Raw genomic sequence first — 18,885 nt, 5'->3', positions numbered from 1 at the left:
TTTTAGGAGCTGCATCAATAAAGTTTGCAAACATTTCCACAAACAAGAATTCTGAAGCTTAACTTCACGATCCTGAAGGCACCACTGCCCTGCATGAGATTCCTAGATTTGGAAGTATATTGTGCATTTGTCATACAAAACAATAGCATTTAGTTAAAAAAAAAAAAGCACAACAGTGTCACTGTAAAATAAATAGAATAACTTTTTTGAAAAAAATAACTGAGTGGACTTTAGCCATTTTTTGGGGTTCTCATGCACTTGCAGTCAAATTGAACCCTATAAACAACATCCATCTACTTAATATGCACTGCTAAGTTTTCAGCAATGCATCAAACAATGCACAATCTCTACATCTATCCACCTGTTCTGTATACCGCTTGTACTCACTGAAGTAAGTGTCGAGCTGGAGCCTACCCCAGCTGACTTTGTATGAGAGGCGGGGTACAACTTGGACAATCACAGGACACAACAAACACCACCAAATGACCTTTCACATGAGTGCCTATAAACCACATGTGTAAAACTCGAGGCTTACATTTACTGCATATATTTTAAACTTCATTTTATTATCTAATAATGTAAACATTGTATTATCATACATTACAAAACTTTTTTTGTTAAAATAAAAAAGAAATAAATAAAATATCTTCTTGCATTATGATTTTAAAGCAAGTTATCCCTGCAACTGTACACTGTAAAAATGACAATACATTTTACAGTAAAAAACTGGCAGCTCAGTCGTCAGAATGTTACCTTAAAAAACTGTAGTACGTTTTTCCATTTACAGTAGATGTTCTAAAATCAGTAGATTTTACAATAAAATCCTGGTGACGGAGCTGCCAGCAAAATCTACCTCTATATCGATTTAGTTTTACAGTGTAGGTAAACAAAATACATATTCTACTGTTATCAAATGCATAGACAATTGTGTAATATTATCATAAGGTGAATCCATACATCTTTATTCATATATTATCCACTGCTACAAACGGCCCTCTGAAGGCAGCAATAACTGCGATGTGTTTTGTTTGATACCCCTGAATACAATTAACAAAACATTAAACATTTTATGGGATGTGGGAGATGGCTGGGGTACCTGTAGCACCTGTAGAAGAAGCCCACGCAAGCACAGGGCACATGTAAACTACACCCAGGGATTTTTTTTAACCAATAGCTTACATATATATACAACATACATACCGGTATACATATATCAGGCTGCTGAGTACGTTTAAACCCGGTGTGAATGGGTTTTAGTTTTGTAAACATTCACTAAACGCAATATTAAATATGAACATTTCTTCCATTCAGTATAAACATCTATAAATACTGTATGTTTAAACTTTGAATATCTATGATGAACGAACATTGTAAGGAAAAACACACACACAAACAACAGTTCAAATTTTAAACTGAACTAAAGGACTGAACATGAAAATGTTTAAATGATGAAAAAAACATTACAATTAAATAAATTATCATGGAAATGTATTTCTTTCACAATGAAGTAGTTAGGAACCAACATGAAGGAAGCTCAACCATCTGCTGGGTCATACGGAGTAATGACCTCGCACAAGAGGGCAGATAGGTCCAGATCTGCAGACATGTCAGTGAATGCAGACACATCAATATCTGGACACCAGAAGAAATATTTGTTAATACACGAGTTATCAAGTATACCTAAATACTATGAAAAAAAAACACAATTATTGCAATAGTTACAATGTCAAGCATCTTTGTTATAGATTTCAAATGTAATCACTAGGGCTGTTTTCAATTAGTCAAAGATTCGACTCAGAAGAGTATGATTCGACTATCAACCTCACAGCTGAATCGTCTGATATTAAACCTCATATAAGAATTGTGAATGATAGGCAAAATTTAAAAAAAATGCCATTGCATTTTAAGTGTAAATGTGTGGTTCATGAAGAAAGAACATAGGAATGAGCGTGTACCCTGCAAGCTGTCCTGAAGTAGACTCTGATCATGAACGTAGAGGTCCAAAGTCAAAGGAGTTGCAACCACGGGTGGTTCAGTGCTGACGGACGGGAAAGTGTTGTCTTTGGGAGTCTTAACACAACAAAGGAACTGTTTAGTTTCAAAGAGAATGCTTGAAATCCCAAGAACTTTCATTAATTGGGTCCGCTTACTTCAGGATTATCCCCAGCTTCGTGTATGGACAAAATATCTGGAGGGTTGAAGAGGGCTTGGTGGGGACTTTCAGACACATTTAGGCTTGGTTCTTCACAGCTGAGGGGTGGGTTGGTCATCTGATCACTAAATAGGTTGCGCTGAACGATAAACCAAAAAAAAAAACAGATTTTAGTTGAAGTGCCTCTACATTGCTCATGTTAGGGCCTTTAAATATGACATTGGATCCCAGTGCAGTGGGGGACTTTAGTGAGTTACCTTAAATAAAATATTTTATAAATCTCAAGTAATTCAAATGCATTCTTCTCCTCTTGGCTATGTTTTTGGCTATTAAATTAAATACACTCCCACCGTTTGCAGAACGGATGAAAAACATATAAAATACAGTAATAAAATCATTTATTACAAAACTAAATAAAACTAATAAAGAGTGTTTGCTCTATTATAACCAGTGTTGGTCATCTTACCTTACAAAGTAATTAGTTACAGTTACACATTTCTTCTCCCAAAAAGTAATTGAGTTACTAACTCAGTTACCTCAATGTAAACGTAATTAGTTACTCAGCAAAGTAACTGTGATGTTATTGTAATTTTGTTATTGTAAACTTAGGTAAAAAGACACAAAGGAAAAAATGGCCTTTAAGTAGTGCAATTCTCTGTAACTGTATACCATTGCTCAATAAATAGAGCACTCTCCAACTCCTAAATATATACATCATACATATAATAATGTAGTTAATCACAATTTTCACAATTATCGCATAAATCATGTACGCACTTAGATTAATCTTGTAACTTATTTTGACCGTACAAGCTCTTTTACCTTAACAGTGATCAGATCAATGCATATGTCAGTACAAAAATGAGTGAGGAGACTCTGGTGTGCTTGCGGGCAAATTTCACTTCAACATACATCCTGTAAAAACCTAAAGTACAACTGTTAGCAAGTTTTGTGCAATTAGATGACATGCATTCAAGTAAGACATTTAAAAATGTTCTTGGATGACATTCTGACAATAAAATTGCATCTGTGTACATATATTTGTTCTTAAGCTAATTTCAATTATGCAAGCGTGTAAATAATTTGTGATTTATTCATTTTCCATAATGTGATAAATCAGATTTAAAAAATAATAATTTGACATCCCTAATGTATGTAGATATAAAATCGAGCGTTCCTTGTTTTACCGGAGTGGTTATGTCTTCCTGGCTGGCAACATTTAGCCTTGGTGTTGAGTTAGCAGCAGCAACAAGTGTCATGTTAGTTAGCATGTGTTGATGAGGTGCTTCATAAGATTCAAGTAGCCTGAGGCAGCCATGTATATACTCTGTTTTCCTGGGCATAGTGTGCATGTTATACAAACATCCATCCATCTTCTTCCGCTTATCAGAGGTCGGGTCGTGGGGGCAGCAGCCTAAGCAGGAAAGCCCAGACTTCCCTCTCCCTAGCCACTTCGTCCAGCTCCTCCCGGGGGATCCCTAGGCGTTCCCAGGCCAGCCGGGAGACATAGTTTTCCCAACGTGTCCTGGGTCTTCCCCGTGGCCTCCTACCTGTCGGACGTGCCCTAAACACCTCCCTAGGGAGGCGTTCGGGTGGCATCCTGACTAGATGCCGAACCACCTCATCTGGCTCCTCTCGATGTGGAGGAGCAGCGGCTTTACTTTGAGCTCCTCCCGGATGGCAGAGCTTCTCACCCTATCTCTAAGGGAGAGCCCCGCCACGCGGCGGAGGAAACTCATTTCGGCCGCTTGTACCCGTGATCTTGTCCTTTCGGTCATAACCCAAAGCTCATGACCATAGGTGAGGATGGGAACGTAGATCGACCGGTAAATTGAGAGCTTTGCTTTCCGGCTCAGCTCCTTCTTCACCACAACGGATCGATACATATATATAAACATTCCTGCCTTAATTTCAATGAGCGAAAAATGGTGCCGGGACTTTCAGTTTGAGAACACTACCTTCGAATTTCCCTGGTTCCGGCTCATTGCAATTATCGCAGTCTTGTTGAGTGTAAGTCAGAGCGTGCAGTAAGACAGCGTGAGCAGCACCCCCCCCCCCCCCAGCCAATCATCATCATCAGCGCATTTACAACGGCGACATCATCCCCACCCTTGCACTTTCCAGGCAACTGATGTGTGGATGAAACATGACACCTTGCCGTTCATTCAACAAAACTGTAGTAACAAGCCACTTCACATTCTCAGTAACGGCAACAGTAAATAGATGTTACTACCAATACTGATTATAACTGAAGCTTTAATTTTAATGAAAGCCGATCGCTTCACATGTTTGAAAATACGATCTTTATTTTGGACGATGGTCTCAGTGGTCGAATGGCTTGGATCGCATATGTAGTTAGGGTAAAGTTAAGTACCAATGATTGTCACACACACACAAGTGTGGCAAAATGTGTCCTCTGCATTTGACCCATCCCCTTGTTCACCCCCTGGGAGGTGAGGGGAGCAGTGAGCAGCAGCGGTGGCCACGCCCAGGAATAATTTTTGGTGATTTAACCCCCAATTCCAACCCTTGATGCTGAGTGCCAAGCAGGGAGGTAATGGATCCCATTCTTATAGTCTTTGGTATGAATGACTCGGCCGGGGATTGAACTCACGACTTACCAATCTCAGGGCGGACACTCTAACCACAAGGCCACTGAGCAGGTATGTAGCCAGTGTCGAGTGGCGTTTCTCCCCTTTCTGAGCATTTTCGCTTTGGTTTGACTTCCACTTTAGTGGCCTTCTTTTACTTCTGCGCACTGCCAACAGGAGAGTCCGCTCTGAGCTTGGGAGATCTAACTGCTAGTAGGAGATTGGCGAGGGAATAAGAGGGTGACCTTGTCTTTTTTTCAGTGTAGCTAAGCGCGCCTACATATTCTTCCGCCAACCACACATAATTACTTCTCGAGCAAGCTTTGTATTTATGAAACAAACTTAGGTCCAAAATATGTTTTTATTTAATCTATGCGAGTGCGAAACATTGTAAACTGAGGACCTCCTGTAGTTAATATTGGCAGTGCAGTGGTGGGTGGGACCATCATACCTGGAAGTAGGAGTTGAAAATGTTCTCTATAATACTATTACTTGCCATCAATGGCACCTGTTCCACTTCAACCTGCTAAAAAAAAATACCCTTTTAGAATGTACAGTCCACGAGCACATTCACTTTGAGCAGTTGATGTGTGATGTAAAACTTTACTGGCATGCTGGTGGCGTCAAGATTAACCGGTGCTGTCGTCTGTTCGTCTTGCAGGAAAATCATGCCTTCCCCCAGGTACAGACTCACTGGACTGTCCTTGACACAGAGCTAAGCAAGGCAGAAGCCATGCAGCAGATGGAGTGCAGTCCTGAATAGATACACAATTAATACCAATATTTTAGACTGACCGCAGCGCTGGCTGAGGGCTTGCAGGCCACGCCGTGTTCCCGGCTCAGCAGGATGTCATGGAAGTAGATGTCGGCATAGTTCTTGGAAAGGTAGAGCTGCAACACGTCGCCGGTGTAACCTTCAAGAGCGCCCACCAGACTTTGTCCAAAACTAAGCTCCCGGAAGGAATCAGTGGCCTCAGGAGTCCAGTTGTTCTGTGAGAGCATAACATAAGAGTAAAGCAGAGCGCAAATTGTCCTTAAAGTCCATTTGCCGCCATTTGAACATATAAATGGTCATGGCTGCTGTTTTTTGAATATGCAATCATTTAAGCAGCTGCAGAATATATAACGAGATTAGATGTACTGTCATTCTTACAGTGACGGGTTTGATTCTAGTGAGTGATGAGGGGACAGCTTGTGCTGGAAGATGGGCAAAAAACATCCTGTGTGACAGAAACTTGTTAGTTGGTATGAATTCATTCATACAGTGACCTAACTGATGGTGTGCCCATGTCCACCCAAACACAGACAATTGTGAAATGTACAATGTTTGCCAAAAAAGACCGGAAGTGTTTGTAAGGTGTGGCTGGCCTTAATGATGTACCCAAATTAAATCTACATTAGTTACTGTTATTCGTTCCAAATGCATATATTTAACAGTTTTACTTTTATTGTTTCAACAAAATACAATTAACATGTTGTTATGGTGATTCTTTTTTTAGTTAAGGTACAGGTTTGCTGTGCCCACTGGTGGGGAAATAGGGCCACACTTAACTAAACTGCACTTTTTGGTGGAAATTTTGCCTTACACCAGTTTTAAAGTCGCTGCATTGGCTCACCATCCGCTTCAGGGTCGATTTTAAAGTTTTATTATAAGTTTTTAAATGTCTTAATGGCCTTGCGCCCTGTTATCTATCTGGCCTGTTTGTACCGTATCAAACCTCGCAAATCCTGAGGTCCTCTGGCACTGGCCTTTTAGCTTTACCAAATACCAGAACAAAGACCCATGGTGAGGTGGCATTTAGCCACTATGGCCCCCACCTGTGGAGCAGCTTGCCAGAGAGCCTCAGGACTGCAGAGAGCGTTGAAATAAAACTAAAAAGTCTAAAGGCACACTTTTTTTTCCCTCAAATGTCGTTAATTTGAGTTATTCTCCAGTGTGGACGCCTCAAAAGTGGCGTTTTTCCTCAAATCCTCAGTGCCATGCCATGTTTTGTTTTTGCGTTGGTAATAGCACTGTATGTGTGTGTGCGTGATTGAGTTTTCTTCTATTCTATTATTGTCTTGTACCTCACTTTGTGTTTGCCATTCACCTGTGCATGAAAAGTGCTATATAAATAAAGTTTGATTTGATATCATTCACAATCCTTATGTAAGACGAGAACACATTTTTTTCATTTTTTTATGCATTTGAACTAGTAAATAAATGTGTTAAGTACGACCGGGAGGAAGGAGACGGCACTACAGCAGGAGGTCTAGCTCAACGGGTTTTATTGAGCTTTTGATGGATACGTAGGGTCTGTATGCTACTATGTGTGTGCATGCAAGTCTATGTGTAGATTTTAACCATATAGGATTTACCGGAGGTTGTTGTAGGTGCGTGTTGGTTGTGGCAGAAAACAAGTCCAAAGGGGCGAAGCAAAAGAGGTCTGTGATCCAAGCGAGGTCCGTGGGGTAGGAGAGAGGCGTCCAGAGGTTCAGGTCCGAGAGCGTGGAAGTTGAGGATCGAGGAAGGCAGTCAGGGTCCAGGGGCAGATCAGCACGTGAGGCGCACGGCTCACTGCTGAGACACGGAGACACTGCGGGAACAGGAGACGACAAGGACAGGTAAGTACGGGGCACGAAGGAACAAGGAGAGAGCAGACACAGGAGAGGAGCCAGACACGCGAAGCTTACTGTAACAGAGGCTACGTTCCGGCGTAGAGTAGTCAGCAGAGTGAGCCTTTATGCTGCTGGTCCTCATTAAGTCCAGGTGCGTTGATTGAAGATTGCCTCCGGCTGTGGGGGCACATGTAGGGGCGTGTCCTGCTGTGCTCGCAGCGGAGCCTCTAGGTGCTCCTGCCGTGGAGGGAGAAGCAGACTGCCCGTGCGCCGTAACAGTGCCCCCCCATCTAATACGAGGCTCCCGACGAGTGCGGGAGAGCTCCAGGGTTGGCCCGATAGAAGTCCTCCAGAAGGAAGGGGTCAGCAAGGTAGGAGGCCGGCACCCAGGATCTGTCTTCTGGACCATACCCCTCCCAATCTACCAAAAACACAAGGCCCCTAACTTGCTGACGGACAACGAGGATCTCTTTAACGGTCCATACTGGTTCACCGTTATCCAGGATTCGGGGAGGGGGTGGGGGGTAGGGTCAGGGGAAGAGAGTGGGCTGATAGACACAGGTTTGATCTGAGAGACATGGACCACCAGATGTCGCTTCGCAGAGGGGGGAAGAGACAGTCTCACAGATGCAGGATTGATGATGGCCTCAACCGTATAAGGTCCTACAAACCGGGGTGCTAGTTTACGGGATGGTACCTGTAGGTGGAGGTCCTTAGCTCGTAACAGGACTTGATGACCGGGAGTGTAGAAAGGAGCCGGAATGCTCCGCCGGTTGGCACTGCGGCACATTCTCTCAGAGACCCTCAACAGGGCAGCACGGGCGGTTTTCCAAATCTGGCGGCATCTCTTGATGTGTCTGCGAGAGGAAGGGAGGACCGCTTTGGCCTCCTGTGGGGGAAACATAGGGGTTGATAGCCAAGGGAGCATTCAAATGGTGACAAACCGGTGGCCGAGCTCTTCATGGAGTTGTAGGCGAACTCGACCCAGGGCAAGAACTTGCTCCAAGAGGCAGGTTGGCGGGCGGAAACACAGCGCAGCATGGTCTCCACACACTGGTTAATTCTCTCCGCTTGCCCGTTACTCTGTGGGTGGTATCCTGAAGTAAGACTGACCGTGGCCCCAGTCCCCACAAAAGGTCTGCCACACCCGGGAAGTGAACTGGGGGCCACGGTCAGAAACAATGTCCATAGGTATGCCGTGCTGCTTAACCACATGAATGAAGGAAGTCGGCCGTCTCGGAAGAGGAAGGGAGTTTAGACAGGGGATCAAAATGTGCGGCTTTGGAGAAGCGGTCGACGATTGTGAGAATGGTGGTGTTACCTCGACATGGGGGAAATCCAGTAATGAAATCCAGAGCGATGTGTGACCAGGAACGACCGGGGATAGGTAAGGGGCACAGCAGGCATTTGTTGCGAGAACAGGTACTGCATGCAGCGATAAACTCACGGGTATGCATGGCCATCGATGGCCACCAATGGCCACCTGAACCGCCTGGCGGATGAACGAGAGTGTGTGCTGGAATCCCGGATGGCAGGAGACGATGCTGGAATTCCCCCAGTCCAAGACTCTGGGGCGTAGCTCTAGGGGTGCAAAGAGTTTGTTGGGGGTTCCGCCCCTGGTCCCGGATTGGCGTGCAGGGCGGCCCGTACCTGGTTCTCCACTTCCCAGGTGACCATGCCGATAATTCTGGCAGGAGGGAGGATGGGTTCTTCAGGGGCGGTGCAGGCGGGCTCCTCCGAGAACTGCCGGGACAGGGCATCAGCCTTGGTATTGCGGGAGCCCGGCCTGAAAGAGAGGATGTAGTCAAACCGACAAAAAAATTTAAAAATTGGGACCATCGGGCCTGCCGGTCATTCAGCCTTTTGGCTGACCGGACATGTAGGAGGTTGCGGTGATCCGTGAGGACCTGAAATTGGTGCTTGGCCCCCATAAGCCAGTGTCTCCACTCCGCCAAAGCGTCATGGACTGCCAGCAGCTCCCTGTTACCGGCATCATAGTTACGTTGAGCGGGGGACAAGCGTCTGGAAAAGTAAGCACATGGATGGATGCTGTTGTCCAGTTTGGAGCGCTGGGACAATACCGCCCCAATCCCAGAATCGGAGGCGTCCACCTCCACAATAAATGGACAGTCAGGATCTGGGTGAACAAGGATTGGCGCAGAGACAAAACTCCTCTTGAGGTTCCAGAAAGCCATCCCGGCCTCTCGGGTCCACTGAAAGGGAACGTTGGTTGAAGTGAGAGCATGGAGTGGAGCGGCCAGCTTACTAAAGTCCTTAATAAAGCGTCTGTAGAATCCAGTGAATCCCAGGAAGCGCCTCAGCTCCGTCCGAGTAGAGGGCTGGGGCCACTCCACCACCGCCTCCACCTTCTTGGGGTCAGCCTTGATGTGGCCCTTTTCAATAATAAAGCCCAGGAAGTCAACAGATGGTGTGTGGAACTCACATTTCTCAGCTTTCACGAAGAGGCGGTTTTCCAGGAGTCGCATCACCCTCCTTGATGCGTACGAGATGGTATGCATTGCGTAAATCCAATTTAGTGAAGAGAGTGGCAGGGGCGAGAGGCTCGAAGGAGGAGCTCAGGAGGGGTACTGGGTACAGTACTTGTTCTTAACGGTGATGCAGTTGAGTTGTCGATAGTCAATACACGGTCTTAACGAGTCGTCCTTCTTGTTGACAAAAAAACCCCTCGCTGGCACCGGGGACTTGGATAGGGTGATGATCTCAAAAGCATGATACTCTGAGATGTAATCCCTCATGGCTTGCTTCTCGGGGAGAGACAAATTATACAGGCGGCTGAAGGGAAGGACTGCGTTGGGGAGCAGGTCGATCGCACAATCGTAGGGCCTGTGGGGCGGAAGAGAAAGGGCTTGTTCCTTGCTGAAAACAGCCGCCAGGTCATGGTAAGCCTCAGGAACTCGGGAAAGATCGGCAGGTGGTGAGTTGGGTTTGGGTCTGCAGGGGGGAGGCAGTGCGCGTAGCAAGGAGTGCTCCATGCCAGGATCTTGCCAGATGACCAGCATATGTAGGGTTCATGTTGACACAGCCAAGAACGGCCGAGGACGAGAGGGGCTACTGGGGCATCTAGTACCCAGAGGCTGATAGTGTCAGTATGGTTGCCCAAGAGGGTCAACGATAGGGGTATAGTGCGGTGTTTGAAGGGGCCCAAAGGGTGTACGTCCAGGGCTTGAGCGGAGATGAAGGCGTCGAGGGAAACTATGGGGATCCCGGCTTGTCGGGCGTACTCCAGGTTGATGAAGCTCTCGTTGGCCCCAAAGTCCAAGTAGATCCCCACTGACAATGTCCTAGAGTTCCACGTCAAGGTCGCGGGAAAAAGTTTGCCGGGATTCTTTCTTTCTTTTAAGGTGGGGATTGTAGTATGGCTCACCAGGATCCCCTTGGCTGGTGAGCCAGATCTTTTGGCCGTGAGGGGGAGTTGCGGATGATGTGGTCCGCGAGGCCGCAGGAGAGGCAGAGGTGTTGCCGAAATCTTCTCTCCCGTTCCTCGAATGACAATCGAGATCTGCCTATTTGCATAGGCTCTGTGACGATGAAAGGAGACAAAGTCGGAGGAATTTGTCTGTCCAGTGAGTTGTCGGCCGGCAGGTCGGGGTAGAGGTGCCAACGAGAAGCTGGCGGATGTAAGGGCTCTCTCTGCTGCACGTTCCACAAGTCTTTGGTCGAAGAGCAGGGCCAGTTCGATGAGCTTGCGGCAGGAGGACGGTCGATCCCGCAGCAAACCGTCCTTAATGGTCTCACTAAGGCCTCTCCTGTAGGCGCTCTTGAGTGCCTTGTCACCCCATTCGCTGTCTGCTGCCCGCGTGCGGAACTCCTGAATGTAAGCGGCCACGGAGCGGGAGCCCTGCCGGATGGTGTGAAGCCTGGCGGCGGCGTCCTTCCCATCGGCGGGGTGATCGAAGACGGCTTGGAACTCCGTTTGAAAAGCGGCATAATTGGAGCTCAAACCGAAAGTCTTATTAATGGCTGCCGTGGCCTACTTTAATGCCGGTCCCGAGAGCAGGGAAAAAACAAAAGCTATCTTAGCCCCATCGGTAGCATAACGAGAAGGTTGGTGTTGAAAGATGAATCCACACGGTACCAGGAAGCCTCGGCAAAGTTCGAAATCTCCCTCGAAAGACTTATGGCCGGCAATTTTGGGTTCCCGGGGTTGAGACTGTCCTCCCGTGACTGGTGTCGCCAAGGTCAGGCGTAGGGGGTGTCGCCTGGCTAGGACTGAGGGTGTCCAACCTAGCCAGCAGGTTGGCGAAAGCGACGTCCAGCTTGTCCTCCAGGTTGGAAAAACCAGTCTGGTGTTGTCGGAGAGCAGTCTGCATGGCAGACAAGTCAGGTGCCAAGGGTTTGGTTGTTATCATCAGTCATCAACAATTGAGAACAGAGAAATGGATATTGGAACAGCAAGTAGTAGAGCGAGAGCGAGAGAGAGAGAGAGAGAGAGAGAGAGAGAGAGAGAGAGAGAGAGAGAGAGAGAGAGAGAGATCAGAAGGCATAAGAAAAAGTATCTGCATTTGATTGTTTACATTTGATTATTAACAATCCGGGGAGGGTGTTAGTTTAGGGTTGTAGCTGCCTGGAGGTGTACTTTTATTGCGGTTGCGGTTGGGGCTATTGTGGCCAGTGACATTTGCCTGCTAGTTAGAGCCAGCCCAAGGAGATGCTGAGCCTTCTACTCGTATCTAATTTTGTTGTTTGACGACAATGACAATAAAGCTTTCACACATGCACAAATCTTGGGCTGCTTGTCACCGTGAATATATATAAATATAAATCATGCCTCAAGCCTCATGATATTATTACACAATTGCTAATGCATTTGATTATTAGATTGATTTACCAACAAATTAATAGTATAACTTGCTTTGAAATCCTAAATGAAGGTGACAAGCAGATTTTTCATTAAGAGTTCATTTTTATTTTTACCCAAACAATGTGTAATACGCTATATATTAATATATATATGTATATATTTGTTGCATGGATCAGATAATAAAGTTTAAAAAATATGTAATTTAAAAGTAGCACACATATTTTTTCAGTCAGAACAGAAAGAACACATACATTTAGGAAGAAAGATGAAGTACTTTATCGGTGAAAATTATTTCCCGCATTCGCGGTCCACATAAAATGATATGGCAGGCTCGATCTTGACCCCGTCTCGAGTTCGACACCTGTGAACTAGACAGCAGTTATGTTGCGGCTTAACGAAGTTGACAATACTATGGAATGTGCCAACGTGTGCGGAACTATTTTTGTATTATTTAAAGGTTCTCAGTTTAATGTCAACAAAAGCAGTCGACCATCACGTCAACTTAAGCAGACACTTTTTTTCTAGGAAAAGGGAGGACTAGGGCTTGAGATGATAAACTATAGAGACGAGTTGGTGACTTAAAGGGGAATTGCACTTTTTTGGCATTTTGCCAAACATTTACAATCCTGATGTAGGACAAGCCCACATGTTTTTTATGCATTAAATAAATGCGATCAAAAGTCCGCTTAGAATGGACTCCATGGAATTTGCTCAATTTTGGCTATCATCCAAACACCTCCATCAACATTTTATATACGGTACACGCTCTAAGTCTATACTGTATGTGACGTACTAACATGCACATTCGATAAACTTGTCATTTTACGTATTTTGCTCATTTTAAGCATACAGCGGCATATTAATTTCACAAAAGCATCACAACGTTAGTTTTTTCCTCCAACAACATCACTGATTACTACTCACTGCAGACATCGTTAGAGCCAACAAACATAATTCAATACCACTTACTGTACAATGTCTGCTTTCACTGGGGTGCCGACTGTTAAAATGTTGATATATTCCTTTTTAGATGAAAAATGGCTCATAATCATGACTCATAATCATAATAAGAAAAAAGGGGGTGGAACAAAGCTTCTTATTGGGTCTTTTTTTTGCCATTTCTGGGTCTAAGTTGGCTGTCAAAGTTGACCAACTTCTCAGTTTATGTCTACATCATTTTACAATCCAGGTGATAGGCATGATTCATAATCGAGAATTAACTTTCACAACTTCCGAAGTGAGAAAGCAGCTCACAAGCTGATGATGTGTGCTGGCATGTTGTGAAGTGTTTGCGATTCCAAAGATGCGAAGGACCTTACGCAGCGTGCAGGTAAGAAGATTCTTTACTTAAATACACAAGGCAACGTAACATAAACTGGTGCTAGTTTAGCATAGCATGAAGATTAGCAAAGTGAAAACATAGGTAGCTTGAAACAAAGAACAAAACCAACCAACAAACCGTTGTGTATAACAAACAGCGAACAATGGACCAGCAACTAACAGCATGGCAAGACAAGTATAAATAAGGGTGATGATTAGCCTTACACCAGGTGACAACACTAATCATAAAAAGAGGACAGGTGTGTAGTTGTTGCTCCTAACAGAAGGTAAACAAAGGATTCAAGTGGCGCATAAAACCAAAACACATCAAACACAGGCGAATAATATAATACAAACAAGAAAGGATACGATCTGGCGCGACAGATCATAACAATAAGCAAGTTATCTCTCACTGATCAATGCGCTGTTAATGTAGGTCCTTAACGTTAGAGCTTATAATAACAATATTGCTAATACTTGGTTAATATTAAGATCACAAAATGTCAATGGAGAATTTTTGATGCTTTTTGGGAGAATTTTTTTGGGGGGGGTTTTATTGTCGGAAAATACGCAATAGACGCAATGACGTAATGGCTCCCATTGGCTCTATTCAAAGCGGACTTTGATTTACTAGTTAGAATGCATAAAAAAACCAAACATATGTTTTTGTCTGTCATTAGGATTGTAGATTTTATATAGGCAAATTTCCAAAAAAAGTGCAGTTCCCCTTTTAGCAAGTTCCAATATATTTTGTACAAGGTTGCCACTGTTGGTAATGTTTACAAGAGCAGTAATTGCATGAGTTACATGACATGTCTTTACCACAAATGCAAATGTAGTCGCCTGTGAGTCTTTCTATTCTGAATTTGGTCAATTATCATTAATAATCTGCATGTAGTGATCACATTACATATCCATTGCATGCATGCATGTGCAAGGAACCGTGCGGGGCCTTAGACCTCCTTTTCAAATCGTGTCAAATGAGAGAAAGCGTGCCGCACTTAAGGGCGTTTCGGTGCACCCACTCACTAAAGGTATCGCACTTTAGGTGTTAAGTGAGCCTAGGAACGGTACCATTAGCTTAGCTCAGTGTCAAGCATGCCCAAGCCAAATAGAAATTGCAGCATTCGAGTGTTACCTTTACAAGAAGATTTTACATAACCTGGAGCGTAACAAAGTCCTTAACAAAAATATCGGTGTAAGGGTGGAAATGGGCTACCTGTGTGAGCAATCTCCTTACATGAGGAACTTCAGGTTGACATTTTGCTCCTCACACTTGGTTCCAAAATCGACATAGTACACAGCGACTTGCGTGGGGCTAATGATCAGGTCTATCACCGCTCGGTAGTACCAGATGCCCATGACTGACACGCAACAGGCTTGACCCCTTCGGATCAATCGCTGGGGAAGACACTGGCCTGCGCACACGTCAGGAACGCTGTAATATTGTCTGGAGAAAACAGGAGTTTCATGTTGGGTAATGTTTTTACACAGCTTGGTGAAGACTCTCTCACCTCATCTCCAACATCATGTTCTGAAAAGCACACGCCTCACTACTCTGGGAGAAGATGATGTAGAAGTGTCCCGGCGACTCTACGTGCACCACACTTATGGTCGCCAGCACTCGAGTGGCGTGCTGCGTGGGCCGCTTGAGGCGCTGATTGATCAGGACGTCTGAAGCCGAATTGGGACTGCTGAACATCGCAGGAGACCACACCTCAAAGTTCACAGACCTCTGACATGCAAACAGGATGTATTGGGATTTATCCCAAAGACAATACCAACATATTTTGCTCTTTAATTGTGCTTTGTAAAGGTTTACTTGAAAGTTCCTCCCGCATGCTCCCTCCCTAGTGTCCACACTGATGTATCCGGTTTCAGCCTGACAGACCGCCACAGGCAGAACATCTTCTTCCAATATTCCTTGGAAACGTGAAGTTTGGCCCTGCTGTGCCACTCTTCCTACAGAGTGTTTTCAACAAGACTAGAAGCAGGTGAATGAATAAAAATACAAGTGCATACCTTGCTGGTTGATGTCCCAGTCTAAGTCAACCATGCACTGTCCACTGTCGCCCTCTTCTGATGGTATAGGGATGGGGAAGTTAATGTTCTCAATCATTGGCAAATCCTCGAGTGGCGCCATCTAAGAATCAACAGATGTCAGTGCACAAAAACACCTTTCCTCAATGCTGATAGTTTTGTCCTAGACCACGTTCAAGCAAACACAAATATTTTCAAAATGACACATTACTCTTGATCCAAAAATCTCCATCCTCACATTCTCCCTTAGCGTGATAATGGCGCCCATGTTGGTGAGCTGAAAGTAGATCATATCCGAGACGGACTCCAGTAGCTTATCGATGGTGTAGTAGCCAAACTTGAAGGATCGCAGCGGGCCACCAAAGCGGCGCTGGTAGCAGCTTTGAAGGTCACTGACCCAAATTGGACCCTGCAATAGTCACCATTTTACTGTTGATAAAGACTGTGCAGAGGCAATTATGAACGCCAATCATCTGCTAATACGTTACATGAGAAAGCAGATATCTCAGTTGCGCCTTAAATGATTTCGACAAGATGTAAAAAGCAAAGCTGTGCCTGGGGGGGCACACAAGGGGCGATACAGGGTGGGACTTGGGTTTTGTCCTCTTCTTTTGACTCACAGACGTGGCCCACTTGGCTACGAGCTTCTCAATATATCGATTAGACATGTCGCTCACCGCTGTGATGGCACACAAATACAGTATCTCATTATCAACTTCATCCCCAAACTTAACGTAAAATAATGGCAAGTAACTTTATTAACTACCTTGTGAGACTACAGAGCCATTTTCTTCCTGTCACTCACACACACTTATCGGTGAATTGCAGCAACATGGAGACCCACTGGAAAAAAAGTGTCTTCAAGATTATTTTTCAAGGTAGCAAACCACAGACGATGAATTACAGTATAATTATTTTGAATATACCTGTACATACATACATACATACACAAATACTTACGTACATACGCGCGCACATGCATAAATACATACACACACGGCACATCCACATGCATAATCACTGTACAAACATACATACATGCTGTACATACAAATGCACATATACTGTACATAAATACCCTTATGCATACAATCACACTTCATCAAACATATTAATGCAGTTCCCCACCCAGGAGGGAACCGGGTTTAAACACGGCACACTGCTAAAGCTTAACCTATTATACCACAACAATGTGAAAGGTTAATATTTATCTGCTTTCTTTTGTAATTCAAGTATTTATTACATTTATGTATTGTTGCATTTGAAGCGATTGTAATGTTGATAATAGAGGTAATTACTTTTATTCATTATCAACATTGTTACTTCTATTGGTATTTTTACTGTTCCATTTGTAGTGCAACAATGTTCATTGTCATTTCTGTTGTAATACGATCTACTTCAATAACTGGGTCTGCTTTATAATGTTTGGTATCATATTTGTATACATCGTATTTGCTGATGTAGTTCTGTTGTTGTTGTTGTCTCTCTCAGTGTTGCCCCTGGGTCTTCTTTTTCTTCTTCTTTCTAAGCCCTCCTGCTCAAGTCCAGCTGCACCAAACACTAAATAAATCCATTTAATAAAGTCAAATACAGATAAAGCAACAAAAGAAGTATTGCACGGTTCTTTTTTTGTAAGGTAAATCTGTCCAGCAGATGTGGGCATCTACATCAACAATATGATTTGCTTGAGTGGCTGGACAGGACATATATTTAAAAAACTATTTGTTAAAAAAAAGTTCAATGTACCAATGATTGTCACACACACACTAGGTGTGGTGAAATTAACCTCTGCATTTGACCCATCCCCTTGTTCACCCACTGGGAGGTGAGGGGAGCAGTGAGCAGCAGCGGTGACCGCACCGGGGAATCATTTTGGTGATGTAACCCCCAATTCCAACCCTGGATGCTGAGTGCCAAGCAGGGAGGTAATGGGTCCCATTTTTATAGTCTTTAGTATGACTCGGCTGGGGTTTGAACTCACAACCTATCGATTTCAGGCCGGACACTCTAACCACAAGTCCACTGAGCAGGTTGTTGTCAATTCACAAAAAGAATAGGTCTTGTAAAAGTGTGATTTTCTTACATTCTGGCTTGTCTTTGGACTCACAATTGGATAGGCTCCAGCCACCCCTGCGACCCCGAGAGGGACAAGCGGTAGAAAAATGGATGGATGGATGGATATGAATGTATTCTAACTGGGAACTGTCTGTATTAGATTGGTTTGATTATAATTTATCATTATGCACTACAATCTGATATACGTTTCAAACTGACATTATGGACGTAACATAATTTACCCCATTTATTGAGTTTAAGCAGAACATGATGAATAATAAATTGATCAAAAAAAAAATGGGTGTAGTACAATTGAAATATTACTAAGATATTGCAGCTTAAGTGCTAAGTGGTGGCCAGCATCATACAAGTGGAAAGGGACACACACAAATAGTCCCATTTACTGTTGAGTAAATCATGCTAATGCTAGCTTTAGCAGATTGACGAATTAAGGTTCAAAACACAATTATACCGCAGTTATTTGGCTTCTAACGACATAAATACTAGTCTTGCAATCAAATTTTACCCAAAAAGCAGAAACTTCAGAGTTAGTTAAAAGTGTAATTGTAGTGGTAGTTAACGTTAGCGTCATCGGGTGGTGGTAACTGGCTGGGAACATTAAGCATTACATAGCTAATCGTCATTTGGCAAAAAAAAACCCAAACCCTAAAACAAGTTTGTTCTTATTCAATTAACATGACATATTTACCGTTAATGTCCTCGCTATTTGATACTGAATGTTTGAACGGCAGACGCCTTTTCTGACAGCGGTAACTAGAGATGCGCAAGTCAATCCAAATGTCGGTATTGCCGATACCATGACAGTGTCGTATGAGGTCAACACTTGTGTGACGTAATCAACATTTTTCATTTGTATTGTAGTCTGTTTATTTCAACAAATACAGGTCTTTTTCAACTATAAAACATATTGGATGCGGATAATGGTTTGAATGAAAGCAAATGTATTTACTCATTTTGCACAATTAACTTTATTTTGCTTTGACAATTTTGTAGTGAAACGTAATGACTGCATTATTTTGTTGATATTGCTGCATTGTCTATCTTATTGCATTAGATATTGTTCAAAAATTAGTGTAATGATATATTTTTTGTTGACCTCAAAACATTTGTATTATGAGGATTATATCCATTAGGAGAAAATTATAAGGATTATATTCGTGAGGAAAAAAAAAAAAAAATAATAATAATTTCATGATCTTGAAAAAAATATGGATACATAAAAAGTATCTGTCCTGTAGTTACATTGTATTAGATTGATACCAACATATGTAGTATCGCTTTGCTCG

The 18,885-nt window shown here is 43.6% G+C and overlaps 1 protein-coding gene across 8 annotated transcripts; it reads right to left on the bottom strand.

Moving 5' to 3' along the window:
* Positions 1-666: 666 nt before the first annotated feature.
* On the bottom strand, positions 667-18,414 carry LOC133661858 (tudor domain-containing protein 5-like). 8 transcript variants are annotated; one of them, XM_062065387.1, is made up of 16 exons: positions 18,288-18,392; positions 17,607-17,653; positions 16,290-16,366; positions 16,012-16,202; positions 15,762-15,932; positions 15,506-15,626; positions 15,306-15,445; positions 14,998-15,218; positions 14,724-14,933; positions 5,897-5,963; positions 5,539-5,733; positions 5,351-5,458; positions 5,195-5,269; positions 2,151-2,291; positions 1,956-2,070; positions 667-1,632 (listed from the first exon to the last, which is right to left on the bottom strand). In XM_062065387.1, the coding sequence occupies exons 4-16, from the start codon at positions 16,189-16,191 to the stop codon at positions 1,535-1,537; spliced, it is 1,842 nt and encodes a 613-aa protein (XP_061921371.1). In that variant the 5' UTR covers positions 16,192-16,202; positions 16,290-16,366; positions 17,607-17,653; positions 18,288-18,392; the 3' UTR covers positions 667-1,534. The 8 variants fall into 8 exon arrangements, with proteins under 8 accessions (XP_061921371.1, XP_061921373.1, XP_061921374.1 ...); XM_062065389.1 differs by lacking the exon at positions 17,607-17,653 and having other exon boundaries at positions 667-1,596; positions 18,288-18,414; XM_062065390.1 differs by lacking the exon at positions 17,607-17,653 and having other exon boundaries at positions 5,240-5,269; positions 18,288-18,414.
* Between the last annotated feature and the right edge of the window lie 471 nt (positions 18,415-18,885).

Source organism: Entelurus aequoreus, linkage group LG12, assembly GCF_033978785.1.
Source record: "Entelurus aequoreus isolate RoL-2023_Sb linkage group LG12, RoL_Eaeq_v1.1, whole genome shotgun sequence".
In the NCBI taxonomy this organism is placed as follows: Eukaryota; Metazoa; Chordata; class Actinopteri; order Syngnathiformes; family Syngnathidae; genus Entelurus; species Entelurus aequoreus.
This window is presented reverse-complemented; position numbering and strand designations above follow the sequence as displayed.

Excerpts from the sequence above, each read along its gene's own strand:
- LOC133661858 (XM_062065386.1), bottom strand. The coding sequence starts at position 16,191 with ATGTCTAATCGATATATTGAGAAGCTCGTAGCCAAGTGGGCCACGTCT. Across the intron at positions 15,627-15,761 it reads TTATCACGCTAAGGGAGAAT|ATGGCGCCACTCGAGGATTT; the intron begins GTGAGGATGGAG and ends GTTGATTCTTAG. Across the intron at positions 5,734-5,896 it reads CTAGAATCAAACCCGTCACT|AACAACTGGACTCCTGAGGC; the intron begins GTAAGAATGACA and ends ATGCTCTCACAG.